Source organism: Syngnathus floridae, chromosome 7, assembly GCF_059516105.1.
Source record: "Syngnathus floridae isolate MCC-2025c chromosome 7, RoL_Sflo_1.0, whole genome shotgun sequence".
In the NCBI taxonomy this organism is placed as follows: Eukaryota; Metazoa; Chordata; class Actinopteri; order Syngnathiformes; family Syngnathidae; genus Syngnathus; species Syngnathus floridae.
Window position 1 is genome coordinate 7,780,474 of NC_142419.1, and position 22,763 is coordinate 7,803,236.

A 22,763-nucleotide genomic window follows, 5' to 3' on the forward strand; every position below is an offset into this window, starting at 1 on the left:
AAAAAAAAACGTCTAACTTTCATTAACCATGGTGCTAGTATGGAGCCTGTGGCCCAAGAATTAAAGTCCGATATCTGATGGCTGCATCATGTTTTCAAATTTTATCCATCTGTCAATTTTCTATACAACTTGACCTCACAAAGGGCACGGATCTTATTCACACTTATTCACACACTTAAGAGCATCCAAATAACAAATCCATCCATCCATCTATTTTTTTATACCGCTTGTTTTTACTAGTGTTGTGAATGAGCTGGAACCTAACTTGAGGAATGGGCCTGACCTCGGACTATAGATGGGAGCTCATCACGGAGTTCACATATACAAATAACCACTCACTCATATTCACACCTATGAATGATCTAGGATCATATTAATGGGCATGTTTTTGGAATGTGGGGAATAATGTGAAATAATAATCATAATATCAATAACAACAATGATAACAATTACACTAATAATAACAATAAAAAGAAGACTTGATTATGTGATGAGTCATCAACCCCAAAAAGGTTTTTGTAACAGGGTTGAATGTATTTTGAGGTGCACAACTTTTGAGAATGATTCAGATTCTGAGAATAAAAAATTAAGTTACAAGGTAAACATCATCCAGAACAAATCCGATTAAAAGAGATATTAAAGCAATGATGTAAATCTGCTAGCTACTGAGTCAATATCGCTGATAGCTGTCGGTAATGTAGGACATTTTTACTTTTGCAATTTGAACAACGAGGCCAAATAGTGACGCAAGCCGTACGTCACCCTGGTACCTTCTTCTAGACTTCGACTCGACCACGTATGAGCCCTGTGGCGCTCTCTTGCCATCTAGCGGTCAACAGTGTGAACAACGCTTAAGGTTATCCCCATCAAAAGCAGACCCCTCTCGCTCTAATGGAAGATGGCGACTGGAGTCCTTCAGAGAGCAAGCACCGGCTTGGCCCGGGCTAAAAACGGGGCCCAGTCCACCAAGCATCTTCTTGTTTGGAGCAGGTCAGCTCGTCATTAAGATGCACGCCACGTTTCATTGTTTGTTGTAGTCTGTTACCTGTGTGTTGGCATCGGAGGTTGACGTGATGTGTCTGTGCAAGCTAGCTGCTGACGCGCTAAGTAGTTGAGTAGCGGTCCATCCGAACTAAACCACATGAAAAACACTCACTCTGCAATGTCATATTTTACGAAATTAGATCAATGCTGTGTATTTACCGAGTCAAAAGAAACACACTTTTTAAGTTGTGCCGTGGTGTTTGTCAGATGCTCAAGGTCAATTTGCTACTTGGATGCTACCTACTGTATACACGAAAGTCCTTGTGTATCAGGGTGTGATCGTGTGATGTGATACATGGCATCAAGCGTCTGCGGTCCTTTTGACTTTTTTATTTTGCAGAGGCTTTTCCACATCCGGTGTCAATAAAAAAGAAGACAGCTGGTTCAAATCACTCTTTGTCAGGAAAGTTGATCCCAGGAAAGATGCACACTCGACCCTACTGACCAAAAATGAAGAAAGTAACCTTTACAAAATCCAGTGTAAGTACATTGCACATTTCCCAGAACAAACATCCTTAAGTTGTTAGAATTGTTGAAATTGATCTCCGTTTTCAGTCCATAATGTCAAGCCTGAGTGCCTTGAAGCATATAACAAACTCTGGTAAGTTGTATTTTTATTGTTTAATCCTAAACCATTTTGCTCAGCATGAGTTAGAAGCATAACACTGAGACATGTGTGCCAAGCGTTGTACAGCCAGTAAAAATAAATCTGTGTTCTATTCTTGTGAGGTGTGTAAGGAGCTGCTATGCTGCAAGTCATCTGCGCATAACTTAGATGTCTACAGGCCAAGTACTTTTAGTAGTTGGCTTCTATTTAGGTTCTGCAACCATAAACACCATTTGAACTTTAACATTAAACATATTTATGATTTTAGGTATGGTTGCAAAGCTATTCTTGATTAAATTGTGCTGGAGTCCTAGCTGAATATTGTTTGATTTGTTTGTGAAATTATGTATTTTTTTTGTCACAGTGAGGAAGTCTTGCCCTCCATCCATGCTGATAAGTACTACCCCTGTGAGCTGGTGGGCACCTGGAATACTTGGTATGGAGAACAAGACCAGGCTGGTAGGATCATCACTGCCAAATATATTGCATCATAGCAAAATGTCTCCATAGATATTGTATGGTATCACATAAGTGAGATGTGCTGTGAGAAAATAATTGCTCCATACATTGTTTTTCCTACAAATGAACAATTAAAAACTCGTCCGCTAGATGGCAGAAGGTACAAAATAAATATGCGCATTTGCTATTTGTGACATTTTCGGATTCCCATATGACACAGTAAAGATCTTTTTATTTTTTTTGCCCAGTTCACCTGTGGCGTTACAGAGGTGGTTACCCAGCTCTGACAGAGGTGATGAACAAACTACGCCAGAACAAGGTCAGCAGGATTTCTTCACACCTATTCTGTTGTTTATCCCATCAGTGAATAGAGCCTGTTGGTACTGACCCATGTTTTTTCCCAACTGCAGGAGTTCACAGAGTACAGGAAGGAGCGTGGTAAAATGCTGCTGTCTCGCAGAAACCAGCTTCTACTGGAGTTCAGTTTCTGGAATGAGCCAGTCCCTAGAGAGGGACCCAACATCTACGAGCTGAGATCCTACCAACTCAGGGTGAGTACTAAAAAACAATAAAAGCATTATTTGTGTTTTCACTCTTGGGCACAGCACTTTATGACCAAGCAATCAAATTGAACTAGACGAGTGGATCTGTGCATGTTCCACGCTTATCGGTTGTGTGGGCCGGTAATTCTGTTTGCTAATGCTAATATGCGCTTACACTGCAGCTCTGCTTTAGGGCAACGACAAATTGATGAAATTGATAATAAAATAATATTGGCAACAAATTTTATTATGGATTCATTGTCTCACAACGTCACTTAGTTATTACATCAATCAGCCGCGCCGTTGCTGTGTTGTGCACAGAGCACCAAACAGGCTCGACTCATACCACTGTTCTTTCCCACAGCCAGGAACAATGATCGAGTGGGGTAATTACTGGTAAGACTGCATAATTTAATTGCACACACAGAACTTGTTGCACCATTCTTAACCGTCTGCACATAATCGTTCAGTCTATAATTTTATATGCTCTTTTAACTGAACAATTACTGAACAAGTACAACACTGCAGCAAGACAAAACATTATCATTCTGCGTGAGTTAGTTGTAATAGATTGCAAATAAGAAGGTTTTGGGGGCTTGCCGGACTGAATGTTATCAGTGAGTGCCACCATTTCAAAAATTGTCTGCAGTCACACTGTCATCACACTAGTATGTATGTCCACTATAGCTAATCCATAACTGTGATAAAGTAAGAGTCTTCAATTTTCGGGCATGAAATATCTGATTACTCTTCTTCTTTGTACACTGACCAGATTGTACCCCCCACCCCACTTACATGATTTAAATGATTGTTTTGTTGTTTTTGGCAGGGCGAGAGCTATTCGACTACGCCAGCAAAACAGTGAAGCTGTCGGAGGGTTTTTCTCACAGATTGGCAACCTCTACATGGTTCATCACCTCTGGGGTAATGTCAAGAAACCAGCTCGATTTGAAAAAATACTGTACATGATTAAAGCGTTTTGAAATAAACTACTTTTGTAAGGCCACCACACTCCAAGTGACATGGATAAAACTGGCAGAATTTTCGCAGTGTGTGGGGTTGGCTAAACTAATTTTCATAAATGGAGGACTGTCGGCCACTGGTTTGTCAACCTGATTATTTAATGTAGTTGTTGGAGGCAGAACAAAGCTGTGCTTTCTGTAGTGAATGGTCTTGAGTTGTAAGAGGTTTTGTTTCTTTTAGCCTACAAAGACCTTCAATCCAGAGAGGACACAAGGAACGGTGCTTGGCAAGAGGAAGGCTGGCACGAGGTGGTCTACTATACAGGTGGGCAAATACTATTTAAAAAAAAAAAAAAAAAACTCCAGCAAATTAGGTTTGAGTGATTCATCGCTTTTGTTGATTCATTCAAGTATTTGTCAAGACATGGTACAAGCAACATTCCATATTTGCTAAGCAAATTATCCGACTTTATTATGAGGCCAGATCATCTACTTCAAATGCCTTTGAGGACTGTAACTGACTTTCGAGTTAAAATGACAAGAGTAAATAGTTTCTAAAACCTATTGCTTACATTCGCCTCTCCCCCCACAGTTCCTCTCATCCAACATATGGATTCCCGAATTATGATCCCCACCAAGGCATCACCTCTGAAGTAAAGACTGAAGCCTCTCGCAATGAGTGACCCAAGAGCATCATATCCGACCGTTTCAGTGCTATCAAACTACATGCCTCTTTCTTTCATCATTATTGTCATATCAGAAGTTGGTGACTGATGTATAAGGACAGCTAAAGGAATACATATACTTATTGTGGTAGGTTCAAGTGGCACAGCATGGGACTGCAGGGAGTACTTGCTAACTCCAAAATACTCTTATCTATGATGCTTTGCAATATTTATATTGCCAGGCATCTACCTAGACACAAACGCAAACTACAAAATTGTCAAACATTCATGTCAAGTCCTTTTCAGTATTTTGGGTAGGTCAAGATTTGCTTTGAAACAAACCCTTACAACTCTACTGCATTATGCCACTGCATGGTTATTTATTCCAACGTGGACTCTGCCACATGGAAGCTAATCATTGATGAACAAGATTAGAGGCTACCAAAGTATATTGATAAAATAAAACAATGCAGCTATGGTATGTAAAGTTTAAGAGTCTTGTTCCTATCATAACTGCTGGGGGACTTTTATTTATTGAGCGTAACATTCATTAATCGTTAAAATGTTAGCTGGCATAACATCTGAACGTTGTGTTCCAAAGTTGACTATCAATGTGTGATACATAGTATTTTCAAGAAGTTAATATTTTTGACTGAATTTCATCTTGTATTTTTTTTCCTGTCTTTGTGGAGTTTTTACACAATCGGTTATCGAGTTTCTTAGTCTTGTTTGTAAGTGTAACTTTTTTTTGCCCTTGTGTGAACAAAGCATGCCTTGTTTAAAAATATTGTTTAAAAATCTGATGTAAGGTATTTTCAGGGGGAGTAATGATAAACCACAACATGGGCATTCACGCCGCAACATATTGTCAGATTTTATCAGAAAAAAAAGATACGTGTCTTTATTTTGTCTTTCTAGGGCAATAATGACACAGAATTAAAGCAATTCAAGCAACAACATTTGTCTGTGTTTAAAACTCAATCTTTACAATGCAGCCTATCCTTCACGTGACTGATTACAATTATCCATATATAATTAATTTGTTTTACATTGCACTTCCCATTGTGTAGGAGTAAGTCTGAAATGAAAAAAGTGCCTAAAACACAAAAATGTTGCACCTCCACATAGGCAGCGGGTATTTAAAAGTATAGGAGAAATGGTTGGATTATAGTAAACATTGATTTAGAATCTGTTTACATAAATGGAGTATTCACGATGGATAAAACCATCAGACCTTATGGTGCAAATAACATTTGTTTAAAAAAAAAACTTAAAAAAAGAGTAAATGTACTCTTTTTAGGGTCATCAAATCTTTTCCATTTCTTTTAGTAGCTCTCCAAAACTTGTAACATACCACAAACTCATCTCTTTAACCTGTGGCCTCACCACATTGCCACCAAATCCAATGAAGGCGTTCTATAGAGGGGAAAAACAAATCAACCACATTGATTTTCAATACAATGAATATAAATAGCCTGAATATTCAAATGAAACCATTAACATGAATACTCACAGCTGGAGGGCACGCCTCTAGATCTGTGGCTCCATCTCCAATCATCACCACTGTCTTGAAGCCGTACTTTTCCTTCAGCATGCTAATGACTTTGCCTTTCCCCCCGCTCTCTGCTGTCGGCTGGCTCTCATCAAATCCAGCGTACTCACCTAAACATAACCACATTTAATTTATTACTTCTTAAAATAATGTCATGTTGGGGACATTTTTGCAGATGGGGATGAAGTCTCACTCCAGTATTCTTACCATTGAAGTAGAATTTGAGTCGGTTGGCGTAGACGTTTTCTAAAGGAATGTTTAGCTGAGTGGCCACGTGTTCCACAATGCAGCGGAAGCCGCCTGAAATGAGGAACACCTTGATGTTGCGTTGGTGTAGGCGCTCCACAAGGTCCCTGGATATGAACACGGAAGGAAATCAATGATCAGGATAATCACCGTCCTTGTGGTTAGTGTGGGAAAGGCATATTTATGTCCGGGCATGGCAGTGCTTCAGTGCACATCATAAGATCTGATGGTTAGAGCAACAAATGTTTAGACTGAAAGATCTCAAGGGAACTCAAAACAATATGAGATCACAAGAAGGCAGGTTTAAAGTTAAAAGTGTACAAAATCAAACCCATACATGTATGGAAGGAACTCGAAAGAAGATTGTGGGCTATGTCCTCTTGTGGCAGCTAATATTATAAATTCTCATTTAGGTTGCTCATCATTTAGATGGTTCATAAAATGTTCTCAGCAAAATACATTGGAGTGTCTTTCCCAAAGCTTTCAATAACTTGTAGTAATTTTCCTGAAGCAGTCGAGTACTCTAGGAAAATCTTGATCTTCAGAATGCTGTAAGTGAAACAAAAGAAAACAAACATGGGGGGTTGCCTCTCATACCTGATACCTGGGGTCAGCTGTGGTGGGTGGTCTGTGATCAGTTTGTTGACCTGTTCCCTGGAACATTTAATGATGGCGAGGCGCTCAGACAAAGCTGATTTGAAAGTCACCGAACCACCCATGGCTTTACGAGTCCTATAACGTACAAGTTAAGTCAAGTTTCGTGTGATAACATCGGGGATAACATAGTTTTGAAGAGGAATGTCTTTACATTTCGGTGACTGCATCCCCAACGCCGCAGAACTTTGCCAGTTCATCAATGCCTTCCTCTTTGATAACCGTGCTGTCCACGTCAAAACAGACAGCATCTGCTCTCCTAAAAAGTTCCTTTGTCTCTGACATTGTAGACATTGCAATGCTGTGAAGAGAAGGATTATTCGTAGTCAGGACCAAACAAAAATGAAATAAATTTTCTGCCATTTAAAATAGGACAGATACATAATAATTAGACAATAAATGTGTCAACAAGAGGTGCAATGATAACCACTATATTTTGATATTGCAATATTGAAATTGCCATAATATCACCAACATCATTAAAAGATGCACAACTCCATTAAAAATATTTTTTGCCTGGTTCAGCGAAACACAACATTATAAACTACGTACATTATACACAAATTTGTGCTTTTTGCCAATATCATGAGATTTTTTTTTAGAATATTGTCTGTTTTTTACAGTATTGAGAATGGTTTTATACCGCCACTCACCACACAATACCATCATAGTAATCGTATTGTGAGGTTCCTATCATGGTAATATTGTATTGTGACCGTTGGATATGGTTGCATCCCAAATGTCAACATGTGAAAGTCTGAAACAGAGCTAACAGAAACTATATGCAATCATTTTTCACTTTTATTTCTCAGAGATACAGTATATTTACTTTCTATGAGCTTGTAAGGTGAAACCAGGGAATAGGTGCCTGGAAGCAAGATTTTATTCATCCATGGCCTTAGGTTAATAAAAAAGGCAAACTTCTTTCTTTGCTAAGATTTTTGGTTGGTGCCAAGATGACTATTGTATATAATAGACAATAAACATTATCTACATTTCCGAGTAGGACTATCTTTTAGTTTATTTAAAACCAGTACTTTAACTTTTGCTTCGGAACTTGTACTTCCACAAAAGTGCAAGTACATTTGCCACAGCTGACATTACCAAAGCTCTGAGCTGATCTACACATGGTGTCCAATGAACAGCAAAATACATTATTACATACGACAAAACGCCTCAAATTTTAACGACAACAATACGTGGTTGCATAATAGCGACTGCTTAAACAAAACATAGGAAGGGGCCATGGTGGACATCGTCTGCCACTGTTGCGTCACCCCTCACTCACCGTCCACATAATTCGTTACAACGCTGAAGTAAGGAAACATCTAATTATAAGAATGCAATGGAGCAGGCAAGCTGATTGACAAGACACTATATTGTCATGCGTGATGATGAACCGCTGACATTTGATGAAGTTAAAACAGTTATATTTTACCCAAATCTATTCTGTTTTTTGCGATCTAGTCAGTTGACAGCTGCTGTTGAAAGATAAACTTGATGTGAAACGAATAAAAGGACAACGTAGATGAAATAAGAAATCGAACAAAAGAACAAGTCGTTCTGGAGTAATACTTACGAAAAATAGCAGCGGTGTAAAGGAACAAGAGGTAGCTTGAGGAAGAGGCAACTACTGATCAACCACTCCACATAGAAGCATCAGTTGGTGGACGAGCCAGAAAAAGAAGAAGCGAGTTGCACCAATCAGAGCCAAGCCGGTGAAGGACCGCCCATACTCATCTGATAGGACGTCAGCAGGTATGACCAATCACGGCTCTCGTCGCAATGATCCCGCCCCCACAGCAGATCAGGCGGCCTGCCCCTGACCTCAGACATGCTGAACCAACAAGAAGCAAGGACAACGCGACAACGAAAAGCACCGCGGAAACAAACTTTCCTCAATTAAAATGGCTACCTTTTGAGGTTTGTGTTCCCTGAACGTTGAAAGAGTGGAAGAATGTGTATTTCTAATAGAAAGTGAGTGTTAATTCCTGGCTATATAGGTTATAAATTGCCTTGAATTAGCTTTAGCCTGTTAGCATTTCTTTGTGTAATGTATTTCGAGCTTCTGATTCAAGTACTAATGCAAATAAACAACTATGTTATCTACTAAGGGAAAAAAGATAATCTGAAATGTTAATGGAACTACTGGACATTTAACTTGTGAAGTTTTTGTTAAACTGGTAACATTCCTGGAAACACGTGTTTGAATGCATGGCCGAATTCTGATTTACTCTTGAAGTAGTAAACTCAGTCAGACACCATGCGAAATAATCAATTTTCACACAGACTTTACAGTGAATGAGCAATCACTCAACTCATTCTGCTGTCAGTGATTAACATTTTCTTACCAAATTTAAGTTGAACATTTCAAGGATTTGGCTAATAAACATTTGCTGTGTTATTGAGGAGAGCATTATTTCTGACTAATATCGATATGATGAATTTTTTTCGTTTTCCACAGGAAATCATTAAATATTGACTCCCGAGCCGAAGACCATGCCACGCAAGCATTTCATCTTCTGGGCCACAAAATGAGGTGCACTTTCACAATCTACTGTCATCCAGTATAATAGCATCTAATGAATGACAAATACGATATCAACAATAAGATTCAGACACAAATGGGGCTTAATTATTGTTAATGGGAGAAAAACCTGAGACTGCATGGCAGAATTCTGTTCCAACTCTGTGGTGGACACAGTCAGACACCATGCAAGAGGATTGCCTCATTTCTTGTAATCACGGATGAACGCTCTTCAGCTTCATCCAGAAATATAGAAATGAGCACACATACTTTAGTAAAATGATCTGTGTAATTGGTGACCTTGTGAACATTATTCCCCTTAATGCTAACTATGTCCACATGTACAGCAATAGTGAATTTGAATACATGATTTTTTTTTTCTTTCAACAGGGCTTCAGAGTGATGTGACCCCCCCCCCCCCCCCCCTTTTTTTTTTTAACAGTGTGGGTGAGTTCTGATGTACCGGCTTGTATGCTGTTAGTCGAGTTGTCGTTCCAACAGGAGGATGAAAGACATAGTGTGCTCAAGTTGTTGCAAATATAATTTGTTGTACACAATTACACGAGGGATGTGCCGAAGGTTTTCAGCCTCACCTTGAAATCAAATACATACCTCTATGCTCATAGCTAGATAGGCCAACTCTTTGCGTGTCTAGCAAAATGCTTCTCAATCAAAAGAATTGCACGCAGTAATTACAGGTAAATACATGCGTTTGGGGGGAAAAGAAACGTCTAAACAAAAGACAATAGTGTCAACAGAGGACAAAGAGCCTTCATCCGGGAGAGTCAATGCATCAAATGTTGTAGAATAGTATTGGTCTCTTGTCTTGTTTTCTACATTTTCTACCCTTGTACTAAAAAAGGATAACCAATAAAGTTTAACACTGTTACATTGTGTGGTTTTCATTTCTTTAAATATTAAAATGTTCTAAAACTGTGGTTCATCAACTTATGTTCCAGTTATTACAACCATTCAGTCATTAACATGAAACAATGTCCAGTGGTTCTGAAAAAGCTCCTTCCCTTGGGAGTACTTGATACTTTAAAATATGTTTAAAGAGTAGCAATAGTTCAGTAATAAGTACAAAAAATGTAAAAAACAACAGTTTAGACTACAGTACGTTTTGCATTATTTTTAAAGTTTCAGAACATGCGGTTATGAGCTTGAGTGACGTTTTTGTAGTGGTGACTCAGCTACATAAGTGTCTAAGTGTACGTTGGGGACTTTGCGACTCATAACTCCATATTTTGACAATTTAATAACTACCAAAGTGATTTTATTGGTTGAATAAAACATAGCACAATGATAAGCAACTAAAAGTTCTGTTTATTATTAAAATGTTAAATCATTTTCACTTTTAAAAGCAGCTGCATTTCAAGCGGTATCACATGATAATGGTAAGCAAAACGATATGGCAAGTGGTATGAAATCCACATTAGACAATGCGTTGATGGCAAAGGTTGGCTCATTTTCTCATAAAGACCCAGAGTGAACACATAAACAAATCCAGCATTTTCATTATATGATTGGCTAACATTGTTTTTACAATAAATGTTGTAAACCACATCAAAATAAACTGCTGTTGACTACACTCTCGGCATGGTGCAGTTTCTAACTAGATCCAGCAGGTGGTGCTGTTTCTATACAAAAGGCATTTTGTCTTACACAGCAGCGTTAATAGAGAAATAAGGACGTGGTGAATGAAGTGAATTCGATTTGATCAAGAAACTGTATCAACATTTATATTGTTGACCTTCACTTATTACAAGATGTGCTGCACTGGCTCATCTGCCTCTGCCACTATGGAGAGCAGGATAGCCTTGGGAGTGTTCTCGAATAGTGCCGCTCTGTTCTGCGTCTGGCCTTTCTTGACCCAATGGCCGTAGATCTTGAAGGCACATGCGTCGATAAGCTTGCGAATGGGCTTGATCGCATACGGGTCACTTTTCATCACCTCCTTAGTAACTGGTTTGGCTCTGCGGTAGCTGCAGTATATGCGCATGGTGGCGAGTACCGTGAGGCAAATGACCTGGTGAAAAGGTAACATTCTTTAAGGTACTTATGTTCTACATTTGGGGGGGATAAATCAAGCAGCCCTGCATTTAATTTAAGCACCATTTATTGCCCCTATCACATGTCATGGTAACTGTACTGATGCTGTTAAAAGTGTTCCTAGACCATTTGGCAGTTTGTTTCTTAGAACATTTCATGTTCGTGACAAGACCTTACCTTGAATTTTCTGTACGGGCTCAATTGTCGGACTTCGTCTACCACATACTGGGAGAAGAACGAATGGTTGAGCACATCGACGGCTGTGTAGCGCTGCCTGGGGTCCACTACGAGCATCCGAGAAATCTGATAAAATGGCAAAAGGAGTGTATGTTTTACTGTAGGGCAACTTACATATAGAACAGATGAGATAAACCAAGAAAGTGGCTGACCAAATCTTTGACAGTGTCGGAGCGGTCATCCCATTCAGGGGATGAGAAGCTGTAATCTCCCTTTAAGATCATACGCAGCATCAGCATCTGTTTCCTGTGCCAGAATGGTGGCGAGCCAGCCAGCAATGTATACATGATCACACCTGCACTCCATCTGCACGTATAAACCAGAGAGCAAACACCATGGCAGAGTGTATTTGAGATAGCAGGAGCTGTCGTATCACTTACAAGAGTGCTTGTGAATTAGACGTCTTGGAAAAGATGTAGAGCAAGGGCATTTAAGGCCACCGGAATGATCAATAAATGCGCCTTATAAAATCATTTTAATATTTTGATTTTTGTGATGGGACTCTTACATGTCTACAGCCGTTCCATATCCATCGTGGCCAGGGTCCATGGAGCACTGGATGATCTCGGGAGCAAGATACAGAGGTGTTCCACATACCTCTGCAGGAAAAAAAAGGTTTAAGGAGAAAAAAAGTTTGAACTTAAGCAACAGAGCAAATTTATTGCACGTTTGCTTCATGTTTTGTCATAACATAAAACATAACTTAAAATAACAGTACAACACAACATAACAATATCATGATAAGGCGTTCCCATCGTTTGTCTTCTGTCCATAACCTTTCCTCTGATTGATTCTGTGATTCCAGCAAGTTAAACAATTTAACCTAAACAAATTACGTAGTTATTGATTTTGTGACGATTCAATGTTGAGGCAAATCACTATTTGGCGTCTTTGCATCCAATGACAGACAGATCCGAGTATCTTGTTGCAGCTCAACCTTTGTAACTTAATAATGTGCAACCAGACCATGCTCTGATTTTGAACAGCTGCTGGGACATTTTGCAAAGTTGTCACATTTCTTATAGAGCGCAAACACAGTCAATTAAAGTGTCTACTGTATTCATGTTTTGGCGTCAGTTCACGCAATATATCAACATCATGATCAATCACCCACGAATATCTGCAGCTATGAAGACATACTATTTGGGGACAACCTGATAATGTTTAGGAGTTGACCTCTGACCTTTAAGCTTCTCTCCCGATTGGATTTGCACGGCGAAGCCAAAGTCTGTGAGTTTGATGTTCATCTGATCATCCAAAAGGATGTTTTCCGGTTTGAGATCCCGATGGACTATGTTCTGTTCATGGAGGAAGTGAACCACCTCCAGCAGAGCGCGCATGATGTTCCTACAACCAAAACATCAAGCACTCATGAAAGTTTGTCATGGTTGAGGTCTGACAGTAGGCTGGTTGAAGTCAAAATTTGCTCAGTGACCTTGTTTCTTTCTCACTCAGAGTTACTTTCTCTGTGAGGTAGTCAAAAAGTTCACCCTTTCTCATCCTGGAATGAAGAAGACAAAAAGTAAATAAAACAAGAATAGATTAACATTCTTGGAAGCAGAATAACCTCAGAACAATAAGGCTGCAAGTGAAGATTTCTCGTTTGTCCATACTTACAAGTCAAAAACCAGGAAAAAGAATACGTGGGATTCATAGCAGTCTTTCAGCTGTACTGCAGGGACGTGCGTCAAACACAAGAAACGTCAAAAAAAGTTCAATATCACTGCCGTTGACAGTTGGAGAGCAAATGCCAACATTTACGATAATTGGCCACTGACAGTGTGTTGGTTGGACAACACCCCCCATAAATGAGGGCGGACTACTTTGTTAGTGCATTCAATATGGACTTACTAATGTTCTCCCGTCCGCAGACTTTCTTGAGGATATCAATCTCCTTCACGGTAGAGTCCTTGATCTCCTCGATCTCCTGTGGGGTTGTCTGGTCCGAGGGGGTGATGTCGATGATCTTCACGGCGTACTCCTGAGACGTGCGTTTGTCCACGCAGCGACGCACGACGCTGCTCACTCCCCTGAGAAAAAGATATCTCGGATGTTCAATTAATGTGCCGTTAGCAGAACACACTGAATGGAAAATAAAAAAGGACCCCTAGGGTTCCGCCTGACTCTAGCTTAACTTATTTTTGCAATTGCAAAATACTGTAGGATTTGAAATTCCACTCGGATTGCAGTATTGTTCAACATCTTAAAAAATAAGAAACATTGTGGTATATACAACTTGGACTGGTCTGATGTAGAAAAAAAACATTCACATTCACACCAAAGGTAAATTTTGAGTCTTCAATTAAAGGTGTAGTCTGTGATTTTCATTGTTCAAGCTGCAATATTTAAATGTGCCCTCACTTCACAACAGCCTCACTTTTTTCCATTCAATTTTGGAGTCATTGGTTCATTTTTGTAATTATTTTCCTCCATTCAATTTTTTTAAAAAAGTGTGTAAAACCAATCTACAAAACAGCTTTGAACACAGAACCAAAACACGCAATACACAACATTTCTTATGTAAGGGGAGCCACTGTCTGAGAAATGGAGGGGAATGACAATTAGCGCTCTCATTCTCTGCTCACATGCTTCAAGGGATGTATGGAACACCTTAGAGACAGACGTGGTGGGACAGACATCTTGGTAGATTTTACTAAACATAATTCCGCAACATGATCATCTCTGATTAAATTGCTTTCCGTATACCACACGTTACCCATACATACCTTCCCAGTATCTCCTTGGGCTCATACTTGTCATAGAACTCTTGGGCGCCCACCCAGTCTGGGATCTCCTCCTCCTTGGTCATGATGGAGTAATCGAACAACAGCTATGCACTAGGTGTCCAAGATACACAGAGAATCTAGTGTGAAAGGTCATGACAGGTCACATTTCTTCCTTAAAAGTCTGGTTTGTAATTTGTAACACAAATTGTCTTGAATCTTTGGAACATAACTCTGACTTTAATTTGCAGTGCAGCTTTGGTGGGCTATGGTAAATTTGCTTGGGCTCAATCAATCATAAACAACAACATAGCACATGACATAATAGGTAATAGACGATCGAGTCAACAGATATAGTAATGCATGCCCGGGAAAAAAACGCTGATAAATAAATATCCAAGAAAACGGAGGCGGGGCAAACCTTATTTGGTTTCCAGAAGTCCTCGGTTTACGAGTTTTGTTACGGCAGCGACGTAACCCGAATGTATAACGCGTCGTAGTTCATCGAGTACTGCAGTAACACGTCCTAAATACAGAAAGTATTTGAATGGGAGGGGCACTTCTTAGTATATAGAAAACAACCAAATGGAAAACCATTAATATCGCCGGTTACTGCCCTTCTATAGTGCCATGATTTCAATTCAATCTCCACGAGAGCACATAGAAGCGCTGCATGTCCTGATAGGCATGATATATAGAGCTAATGCAATCAAGGGTGAACAAAAAACAAATAAATAAATGACACAATGACGACAAATTGATGCAAATTATCCAGTTAAGTTGTAATGTTTTGCCTACAAAACCATATCACTGTATTTTATAGTTAACATGTTCAGACGACGGTGAAAAAAAGTTACTTTTTAATTATGGACGCCATATAGCAACTTCGATTTAATTTACTACAATCAAACATTAGCCGGGTGTTTTAAAATAACAGGCTTGTGCTAGTTAAAGTTTCGAACATTGTTGCGTCTTTTTTTAAAACGATACTCGCTTGGACAAATTTGAGTGAAAGGATTGAAAGACTGGGTCCACTCACCGTTTTCCGGCTTGGGCCAGTCCCTCCTATTTAAGGTTATCCATCATCGAGAGGAAGGGTGCGAAGAACGGTGGACACCGACGCTTCCACTGCTTTGTGAGGTCGCTGCCATGACAGGAGCTCCAATGTCAAGACACCAAAAATAAACTCTCGCTTCCAAAGCGACCTCTTTCCGCTAAAGAGTATCCGCTTAAAAAGCAGATGTCCCGAAATAACCTTATCAACTTATCTTACATTTGTAAACTCTGACAATTTTGAGATGGATTTACCTATACATTACTTTATACCGTTCTATTTGCTTCAATATTTGACTTAATTGTACAGAACTTTTTATTTTAAAAAATACAACCTAGTAATTTATAACCGACTTAGACAAGACTCAACTGATAGGCCTATACTACTACTTTCGAGGAAACAGCATTACAGTAATCACAGGGGTCATATTGCACATCAACACCCCACACCAGTGATGACAATTCTGTAGCAACCATTTATTTATCAGGTCTATGTATTGTAAAGTTGTATGCATAACCATGAAAAAATGTGTGTGGGTAATATTTGTGCCCTGTAGGGTTCACCATCCTCACATACCACAAAAAGCCTTCATTGAGTCACTTGAGACAAGCATGACTACCGAGTGTACTTACTGCCCACTTGGCTGGTTGTTAACTGGCAAACCATTAACCAGTTTGCATGACGAGTCCATGCTGCATGATACTATGCACAGTGGGTTCCACTCCAGTGACATTAAATGTGTGCAGTTTACTAGTGTTCATGCCCTAAATTATGAGACAAATCATTGGAATCTTGTTTTTGTCTTCATGATCCAAATGCTTTAATATTTTCATTTCTACAATAGAGGAATACCCAGCACTGCGAATAATGACATGCAAGCAAAATCAACTCAAAACCGCAATATTTATCAACATGTGACTACAAGCTCTTTTGTAGATTTTTGACTGAATTAACTGATATTGTCAGAAGAATAAACGTATATTTAATAGGTCTCAATTAGATTACGATGTCCGGCATTAGTGAGTCTACGGTCTCCTCCCCTCCAAGGTTTTGGGATGCAATTCAAGAAAGCCCTGTTGGATGAACAAAAACGGTAGTTAATTACCAGACACAATCTTTGTGGAGCATTAAAAACATTGTACTACATCTTTTATGCCCAGGTGATCATAACTGCCGTAGAAGTGTGAAGTTCTTGATGTTTTGCACAAGTAGACATAGAGCCATTCAGATCTCTGGAGACCTTTGAAATGGTCAGTTTTCCCAATTTTGACTTTCAGATCCCCTGCCAATTCTTTGCTATTCTTTCGTTTCGCTATGCTCAGTGTAGTGTGCACAACGGGCAAGTCACCTTTTCCCCATGTTACCTGGCTTGCAAGCTTGATTTCTAAATGACCATCATCTCTTGTCACAGGAATGTAATTATTGCTCAAACGAGCATGGCATGCTTGCAGCTCTAGCATTTCTTACAGTTTTGATAAGGCGCCAATAATTTTGTCCAGTCCATCTTGGGAGTTCTGTGTTAAGAGTCAAATTTGCTGTTCTATCATTGTTTTTATTCTAGTTATTCCAGTGCAAACAAGGGAGCTAAACATGTGAATAACTAAGGATTTATCATTTCTTGAATTATCTGGGAGAGGTGGTGCATTATCTGAAAAGTGTATGCAAAGTTTGTAAAATGCAGACCCTCATAAGCTATTTTTACTTATGCAATCGAATGTTGTAGCCTCCATACTTACCATTCGCAAACTTGCATTGTTTGAGCACCTCGCTGAAGCCCTCGCAGAGTTTATAATCGCTTTGGGATTGAGCACAGTCAATAAACTGCTTGAGCTCATAGGAACATGCTTGCTGTGGGGTATTCTGCTGCTGGTAGGGGGACTGTGTTTGATATGGCTGGGCCTGATGGGGCTCCTAACACACACACAAACACAAGGCAGAAGATTACAACCATTCAAAAGCATGTATCTGAGTGATAAATAGTAGGGGTAATTTGACAAATAAGAAAATCACTTGAGTCATCTTAAAGAATACAAAAGTCTTTACAAAAATAATACACTTGAGATGAACCTACAACACAAATTACTCTGCCCCTTAGTTCATCTATGAATGAATAAGGTGATGTTTATTTACCTGGTATGTAACATCAGGCCGCGCAGGCTCAGAGCTACCCCCGCTGAAGGCTCCTGTCATTGCATGGCCGAGGGTGTGTCCGACCGCAGAACCTACCGCTACCCCGGCAGCAGTTGTCGCCATCTGGGCAAACATACCGGGCTGCCTGGGCGCTGCCGCTGGAGCAGCCATGGCGGCCGGAGGCGCGTGCATCGGTACAGGAGCATGAGAAGGAGGGGGTGGCGGTGGTGGTGCCCGACTGTAAAGACATTGACAGAAAAGGTCAAACAATAGCACCATAACTGTTTTGTGTATCAACAATTGAGTTGGTGATTAACAAAAGGTAGACTGTGCATAACATCTTTAATGCTTGCAAAACAACTCAACAGGGACACCTGAACAGTAACGCACACAGTTTTTTCACAAAACAAGTTGACAATTTTGCCAATTAGAATACTCTATAATATGAACGGAGTGTAAACTAGCGCAAAAAGTCAAGCACGATTACCCAATAAGTGATTGGTCAAGGTGTACCATATTCACAGAGTTTAAAAAACATAACCTAGACTCCCACATTTAATAGGGGGGGGACTAAACGGAAATGGTTATGTTTCACTATTTAAACAGCGTCACGATTCGGTTATATGTTCTGCTCAACAGCATGACCTTGATGAAAGACGTATCAATTAACCACGCGTACCAGATCTCACAAAATAGTGACATTTACAGAACTCTAAAATTTAAACCTGTAACCCTAATTGATCCACTTTGTGTTAAGCAAATGTCTTTCGTTGGCTCAGTCCCACATGCAGTCCGAGGACACGTTAGCACATGACGCTATCACAATTCAAATACGCAATTTTTCAATGTTACCTTGCTGGAGAAGGCATTCTTGACGTTCGGCTTCTGCTTCCTCTCGGCATGGTGTCAAATTATATAAGTTATTCTTCAAAATGTGCTGTTATCGAAAAGTTTCAGGTGTAACGTCGCTACTCGTCTTCAGCTAAACGCTTTAATCTAGCGACCTTTAGCCGTTCCGGAACTTTCTGTGTTACATCATTTCTCTTTCGTGTAACTTCCGGTACGTTAGAAAACAAGGTCACTTTCAACAGTTTTATTATTATTATTATTATTATTAAATTGCTAAGTTTGGATATGTAATGCATTCATTTATATTTTTTGTTCATTTGTAACGTAATCATTCTGCAAGTCAAACTCGTATTTGTTAAGATAAACGTCGACAAACGTCAAACTTTTGACTCATCTTTAATATCTGCATGTGTGAAAATTGAATACAAAATCAATTGTATTTAAATTCGTCCGAAAAAAAACATTACAATGCATATCGGCTCATATACCTGCACACAATAGGAAATGACAACCTCATTTAAAAAAATAAAGTACAAAATCTGTACTATAACTTAGAATTCAATATAATGATTTAATTTTAATGTTTTTTTTTTCCTCTGAAAAACGTTGGTAACGCTAAAGAGGGGCGCATGTTAATCCCTTTTTCCCTTCCTCCTTTTATTTGAATTCTTGGGCCACTGACGGTGTTCACCAGCATTTCCCGATCTTCGCTCTGTCCAGGTTGGCATAGGTGCCTCCATTTCCGCTGGACGTCCTCCTCTGTCTGGTACATCGCCCATCATTGTCTAGTCACCAGAGAAGACTTATCTGTACCATGAAGTTTCATTTACAATGAAACAAAATCAGACTTCATAGTGTTTTACCTTGTAGACATTTGTACTGGGACCAGCTTTGATTGGCTCAATGCAGGATTGATCCTCTCTGGTAGCCAGTAGAAGTGGGAGGGACACTTTCGATGAAACTGTGATGGATGAAAAGGGAGGGACTGAGGCGATTGCTTCACTACGCTCCTGTGAATGAAAGAGAGATACTGTCATCAGATAGAAAGATTCTTTATTATCATTTGCACTGGTATCGGATGTTTGGGTATCCCTCCAGGGGCTCATCAAACAATCCCTCCATCCATTAACTAACTAGGGTCATGGGTGACAATGCACAGTGGGATCAATTTAAAAGAATGACAGGTGACAAATATTTTGGACGGATGGTTCAATGTTATATTTGTTTCAGTGTTTTTTTTTTTAATTGTCCAACAAAATACTTAATGAGAGGAGGGTTTTCGGTACATTTTCAAGCAACAAATTGGCCATTTGGAGGGCAGGACATTTTCTTGCTACCTAGCTAAGGGGGCTATACTGGTCAGCATATGCCGATTCTAACGACCCACAAGTTCGTTGCACAAATAAAGAAAGAGCTGGTGTTAACACGGGATGCCCTCCTCACTAAAAACACACTTGCATATTGTGTGGGGTAAGCAGGCCATTGTACTATAACACTGAGACCACTAGGAACAACAACACTAGTTTACATCCTGTTTGTAAAGATAACATGAAAGCAGCTAACACTGCACTTTGTTATTGGTCTTATTTTGTAATGTATTCATACCACTTACAGCACACTACGTTTATGATTACCAGACAGTAACCAGAAGAGGAATTGCTATTATGCTTTGTTGTGTTACAAATAATACTTTTGACTATGTTATGCCTTTTGAAGTAGTGGTGTAAACTGCAACTGGGAGCGGCAAATAAGAACTTTAAGCAAGCACTTCGTCTTTTTTTCAAATAATTGTTTACCATCTGTCAAACAGCCGCCTGCTATTAAGTTTGCTGCCACCACCTAGTACTCCTCCCTCCAACTTTTGCTCGCAAGTGAGGACAAACAAATTGTAACAACACACAGTTGTGCTGAGACATTCTTACCTTTTGTTTTTCTCCCCATGCAAATGACTCAAGTGAAACCTGAAAGCGTTTGATCATCATTTGCTGTCGACGGCCATAGTCGTCGGATAGAACTCCATTTAATTTTTCCAACTGTTTCTATGGAAACGAGATTAGGTATATTTTTAAATAAAAGTGCAATTACAGAGAATATTTACTGAACTCAAGTGGCATAAACTAGAGAATGTATAAAAGCCTACCCATTGCTCTGTCGTGAGGCTGGCATGTAACAGAGACTTTGTCATGGCTTCACCGGGAAGACAAGCAATCCTTGACTCCACCTGCATTGTATTTTCATTATATTTAGTTTCAGTGTGTAATACATTACATAACGCATGCTCTCAGCAAACCAGCTCACCTCTTGCAGCACATCGGGATATTGAGAGGATATATCCATGTTAAGCGCGTGAAGCAGTAATGTCCACTCTGCCTGTATCTCGGCCATCCTTTGGTTATTGTTTGCATCATTGTCTTCACGTTCCTGACAAACCACGGTCATTTCCTCCACTCTCTGCTCTTTTGCGGCTTCTTCTCCAGCAGCTGTATCCTCAGACTGCAGCTCTTTATACTTGATTATGTGTGCTGCTTGCAATTCTGACACAAGGAACTCTGTGGAGTTTCAAGCAACAATTTAGAGGTTCCTGACATCATGTAAGGCTTTTGGATAACTCATGGGTACTTCAAACAGCACATTAAACATAAAAGCCCCTGATTATTGTTTCTCACCAGTGATTTTGTAGAGGACAGAAGGCTCCAGAGTCTCTGAGTTCAGTCCAGTGAGAGGAGAATTTAAATTGGACAGAATATTTCTTAGCTCTCTTACTAGCAAAACGCTACCTCTTCCACCGGGGTCTGCAATATAAAAACAACAATTTGACTGAGCACATTTCAAAGGTGACAAATCAAAATCTTAAACTTGTAGTAATATGACTTCTAGATTGTGGGCAATGTGTGTAAACATCAAAGTCATAATTTACTATTTCCATATAAATAAAACATTTGCTAAATGATTAGCAGCCTCACGTCACTTCAATGAATACAACCTTTGAACTGTAACTCATTGCAATAGAAGATTGGAATAATAGCATTATTTTTGCCACTAGTAGCACAAGGGCTTCCTCTAGTGGTAATGCGAAATAATTAGTGAATTAAATGTTTGAATGGCGCATGTTGATGCTTTGTTTTTTTTAAATTGGGCACCACACATTCATCTACTTTTAAAGTATCATATTTTCCTGACTATAATCAGCTACATTTTGCAAAAGCTTTGAACCCAGCGGCTTATAGCGCAGTGCATCTTATCTGTGGATTTTTCATGACTTTTATGATTTGTGCATATTCTCTTGTATGTGAAAATGAAACATTGAAACTCCTGCGGTTTATAGTCCAGTGCGGTTTATGTATGAACAAAACAGGATTTTCCCCTAATTTTAGCTGGTGCATATGATATTCAAGTGTGGTTTATCGTCCGGTAATACATTTTTGTTGAAGAGATTGAGGATATCTGAATCAGTCCTTCTCCGAGGTCACAAGTTTGTGTTTCCATCCCGACGCCTCCAATAAAATTCGTTTTAAAACATTTATGTACAATTTTATGCACCTTCAATCTTTTTAAAATCATTTTCAGTCGACAGCAGGTGGCCAAATGGCTGCCTCAGGAGATGGATCATTTGTATTCTTAAAAATTGCAATAGTGATCAAAATGTGTGTTTAGACTTGTGTGTCAGCATTGAAAATATTATTGCAAAGGCAAGTTTTGACTCAACTTTTCCTTTAAGCGCAGGGTTGATGATCACACTGTGCATAATGTTACAATGGCTTACAATATTGTTAAATTCAATTTTAGGAAAGAAATCTCTTCCTGGGTTTTGATGAACAATCAAGCCTAGTACACCAACGTTTCATGTGGTTTTCTGTTGTGCTTCAAAGAGTAGGTAGAAATTGTGTTTCATTGTACCTTGAAGCTCCGGGCACAGACACTTCAGCTGGGACGTAAGCCAATTTAACAGTGGGCATGGAAGTTCATCACATGTACACCTCGACAAACAGCAACCATCCTGGTACCTGAGCAGTGAATAACGAGAGGATATAAGAAGTTTAAATGCTATTCACTAGAATATCATAAAACATGAAACACATTAAACCAAGTTTGTGTTGCGCCTTTGTGTACACGTTGCACGATATGTGGAGATACGTGACACCTCAGAAAACACTTTACTTACCCTAATGATTTAATTGCAGAAATGCTCCCAACACTCCTCTCCATTTTTACTGACACGCTTTGATACAAGTTGAGAACTGAATCATTCTGTTGTCACTTGCAAGCAGGCGTTGAAACGTGTTTTGATTTCTGACTTCCTGGTTTTAAGGAAATTAATAACAAGCTGCTTACACATTGCCACCTGCTGCCCAGAGAGTGAACTGACAGGAATAAGAGGAAAGTTCCGACAGATACGTCGTAACTTTGAATTCTTGCATGTTGTAAACCGAGGAGTCCTTGTAAATCTTTACATACAATAC

General features: G+C 39.4%; 5 protein-coding genes, 1 long non-coding RNA gene and 2 other non-coding genes across 10 annotated transcripts; 4 read left to right on the forward strand and 4 right to left on the reverse strand.

The window, feature by feature from the left end:
• The first annotated feature begins 825 nt into the window (after window positions 1–825).
• Window positions 826–5,236, forward strand: LOC148394994 (protein NipSnap homolog 2-like). The gene is made up of 10 exons (XM_088381361.1): window positions 826–990; window positions 1,385–1,524; window positions 1,600–1,645; window positions 2,016–2,110; window positions 2,359–2,429; window positions 2,521–2,661; window positions 3,017–3,048; window positions 3,482–3,576; window positions 3,856–3,939; window positions 4,207–5,236. Exons 1-10 carry the CDS (start codon window positions 899–901, stop codon window positions 4,269–4,271), a joined length of 861 nt encoding a protein of 286 aa, XP_088237487.1. The 5' UTR covers window positions 826–898; the 3' UTR covers window positions 4,272–5,236.
• Window positions 5,145–8,428, reverse strand: psph (phosphoserine phosphatase). The gene is made up of 6 exons (XM_088381362.1): window positions 8,311–8,428; window positions 6,886–7,032; window positions 6,675–6,809; window positions 6,039–6,184; window positions 5,793–5,941; window positions 5,145–5,695 (listed from the first exon to the last, which is right to left on the reverse strand). The coding sequence occupies exons 2-6, from the start codon at window positions 7,023–7,025 to the stop codon at window positions 5,585–5,587; spliced, it is 681 nt and encodes a 226-aa protein (XP_088237488.1). The 5' UTR covers window positions 7,026–7,032; window positions 8,311–8,428; the 3' UTR covers window positions 5,145–5,584.
• Window positions 8,429–8,517: 89 nt separating this feature from the next.
• Window positions 8,518–10,147, forward strand: LOC148394996 (uncharacterized). The gene is made up of 3 exons (XR_015859491.1): window positions 8,518–8,654; window positions 9,196–9,270; window positions 9,649–10,147. It is a non-coding gene; the product is annotated as an uncharacterized LOC148394996 (long non-coding RNA).
• Window positions 8,944–9,075, forward strand: LOC148394997 (small nucleolar RNA SNORA15). The gene has a single exon (XR_015859695.1). It is a non-coding gene; the product is annotated as a small nucleolar RNA SNORA15 (small nucleolar RNA).
• Window positions 9,397–9,526, forward strand: LOC148394998 (small nucleolar RNA SNORA15). Its single transcript, XR_015859696.1, has one exon. It is a non-coding gene; the product is annotated as a small nucleolar RNA SNORA15 (small nucleolar RNA).
• Window positions 10,148–10,564: 417 nt separating the features above from the next.
• On the reverse strand, window positions 10,565–15,508 carry LOC148394999 (phosphorylase b kinase gamma catalytic chain, skeletal muscle/heart isoform-like). Of its 3 annotated transcripts, none has more exons than XM_088380958.1 (11): window positions 15,310–15,508; window positions 14,692–14,796; window positions 14,274–14,410; window positions 13,399–13,577; window positions 13,165–13,219; window positions 12,983–13,048; window positions 12,731–12,894; window positions 12,056–12,146; window positions 11,700–11,853; window positions 11,488–11,613; window positions 10,565–11,287 (listed from the first exon to the last, which is right to left on the reverse strand). In XM_088380958.1, exons 3-11 carry the CDS (start codon window positions 14,354–14,356, stop codon window positions 11,021–11,023), a joined length of 1,185 nt encoding a protein of 394 aa, XP_088237084.1. In that variant the 5' UTR covers window positions 14,357–14,410; window positions 14,692–14,796; window positions 15,310–15,508; the 3' UTR covers window positions 10,565–11,020. The 3 variants fall into 3 exon arrangements, with proteins under 3 accessions (XP_088237084.1, XP_088237083.1, XP_088237085.1); XM_088380957.1 differs by having other exon boundaries at window positions 14,274–14,384; window positions 15,310–15,507; XM_088380959.1 differs by lacking the exon at window positions 14,692–14,796 and having other exon boundaries at window positions 14,274–14,384.
• A 271-nt stretch (window positions 15,509–15,779) lies between these two features.
• chchd2 (coiled-coil-helix-coiled-coil-helix domain containing 2) lies at window positions 15,780–18,493 on the reverse strand. The gene is made up of 4 exons (XM_088381611.1): window positions 18,307–18,493; window positions 17,455–17,692; window positions 17,061–17,235; window positions 15,780–16,397 (listed from the first exon to the last, which is right to left on the reverse strand). Exons 1-4 carry the CDS (start codon window positions 18,354–18,356, stop codon window positions 16,387–16,389), a joined length of 474 nt encoding a protein of 157 aa, XP_088237737.1. The 5' UTR covers window positions 18,357–18,493; the 3' UTR covers window positions 15,780–16,386.
• A 190-nt stretch (window positions 18,494–18,683) lies between these two features.
• Window positions 18,684–22,631, reverse strand: LOC148395001 (protein FAM98A). The gene is made up of 8 exons (XM_088381610.1): window positions 22,466–22,631; window positions 22,201–22,307; window positions 20,970–21,095; window positions 20,602–20,852; window positions 20,444–20,524; window positions 20,226–20,342; window positions 19,167–19,313; window positions 18,684–19,088 (listed from the first exon to the last, which is right to left on the reverse strand). The coding sequence occupies exons 1-8, from the start codon at window positions 22,507–22,509 to the stop codon at window positions 18,936–18,938; spliced, it is 1,026 nt and encodes a 341-aa protein (XP_088237736.1). The 5' UTR covers window positions 22,510–22,631; the 3' UTR covers window positions 18,684–18,935.
• Between the last annotated feature and the right edge of the window lie 132 nt (window positions 22,632–22,763).

Bases quoted from the DNA above. Each gene is read 5' to 3' on its own strand.
- LOC148394994 (XM_088381361.1), top strand. From the start codon at position 899: ATGGCGACTGGAGTCCTTCAGAGAGCAAGCACCGGCTTGGCCCGGGCT. The intron at 991-1,384 runs GTCAGCTCGTCA...TTTATTTTGCAG, and splicing joins CATCTTCTTGTTTGGAGCAG to AGGCTTTTCCACATCCGGTG. The intron at 2,111-2,358 runs GTAGGATCATCA...TTTTTTGCCCAG, and splicing joins TGGAGAACAAGACCAGGCTG to TTCACCTGTGGCGTTACAGA.
- psph (XM_088381362.1), bottom strand. From the start codon at position 7,025: ATGTCTACAATGTCAGAGACAAAGGAACTTTTTAGGAGAGCAGATGCT. The intron at 5,942-6,038 runs GTAAGAATACTG...GGTTATGTTTAG, and splicing joins ACTCAAATTCTACTTCAATG to GTGAGTACGCTGGATTTGAT. The intron at 5,696-5,792 runs GTGAGTATTCAT...TCCCCTCTATAG, and splicing joins TAGAGGCGTGCCCTCCAGCT to AACGCCTTCATTGGATTTGG.
- LOC148394999 (XM_088380959.1), bottom strand. From the start codon at position 14,356: ATGACCAAGGAGGAGGAGATCCCAGACTGGGTGGGCGCCCAAGAGTTC. The intron at 13,220-13,398 runs GTAAGTCCATAT...ACGTCCCTGCAG, and splicing joins CTGCGGACGGGAGAACATTA to TACAGCTGAAAGACTGCTAT. The intron at 12,895-12,982 runs GTCACTGAGCAA...TTTTGGTTGTAG, and splicing joins CTGAGTGAGAAAGAAACAAG to GAACATCATGCGCGCTCTGC.
- chchd2 (XM_088381611.1), bottom strand. From the start codon at position 18,356: ATGCCGAGAGGAAGCAGAAGCCGAACGTCAAGAATGCCTTCTCCAGCA. The intron at 17,693-18,306 runs GTAACATTGAAA...ATGTCTTTACAG, and splicing joins AGAATGCCTTCTCCAGCAAG to TCGGGCACCACCACCGCCAC. The intron at 17,236-17,454 runs GTAAATAAACAT...TGTGTGTGTTAG, and splicing joins GGCCTGATGTTACATACCAG to GAGCCCCATCAGGCCCAGCC.
- LOC148395001 (XM_088381610.1), bottom strand. From the start codon at position 22,509: ATGGAGAGGAGTGTTGGGAGCATTTCTGCAATTAAATCATTAGG. The intron at 20,525-20,601 runs GTGAGCTGGTTT...AATACAATGCAG, and splicing joins ATCCCGATGTGCTGCAAGAG to GTGGAGTCAAGGATTGCTTG. The intron at 20,343-20,443 runs GTAGGCTTTTAT...TCGTTTCCATAG, and splicing joins GCCTCACGACAGAGCAATGG to AAACAGTTGGAAAAATTAAA.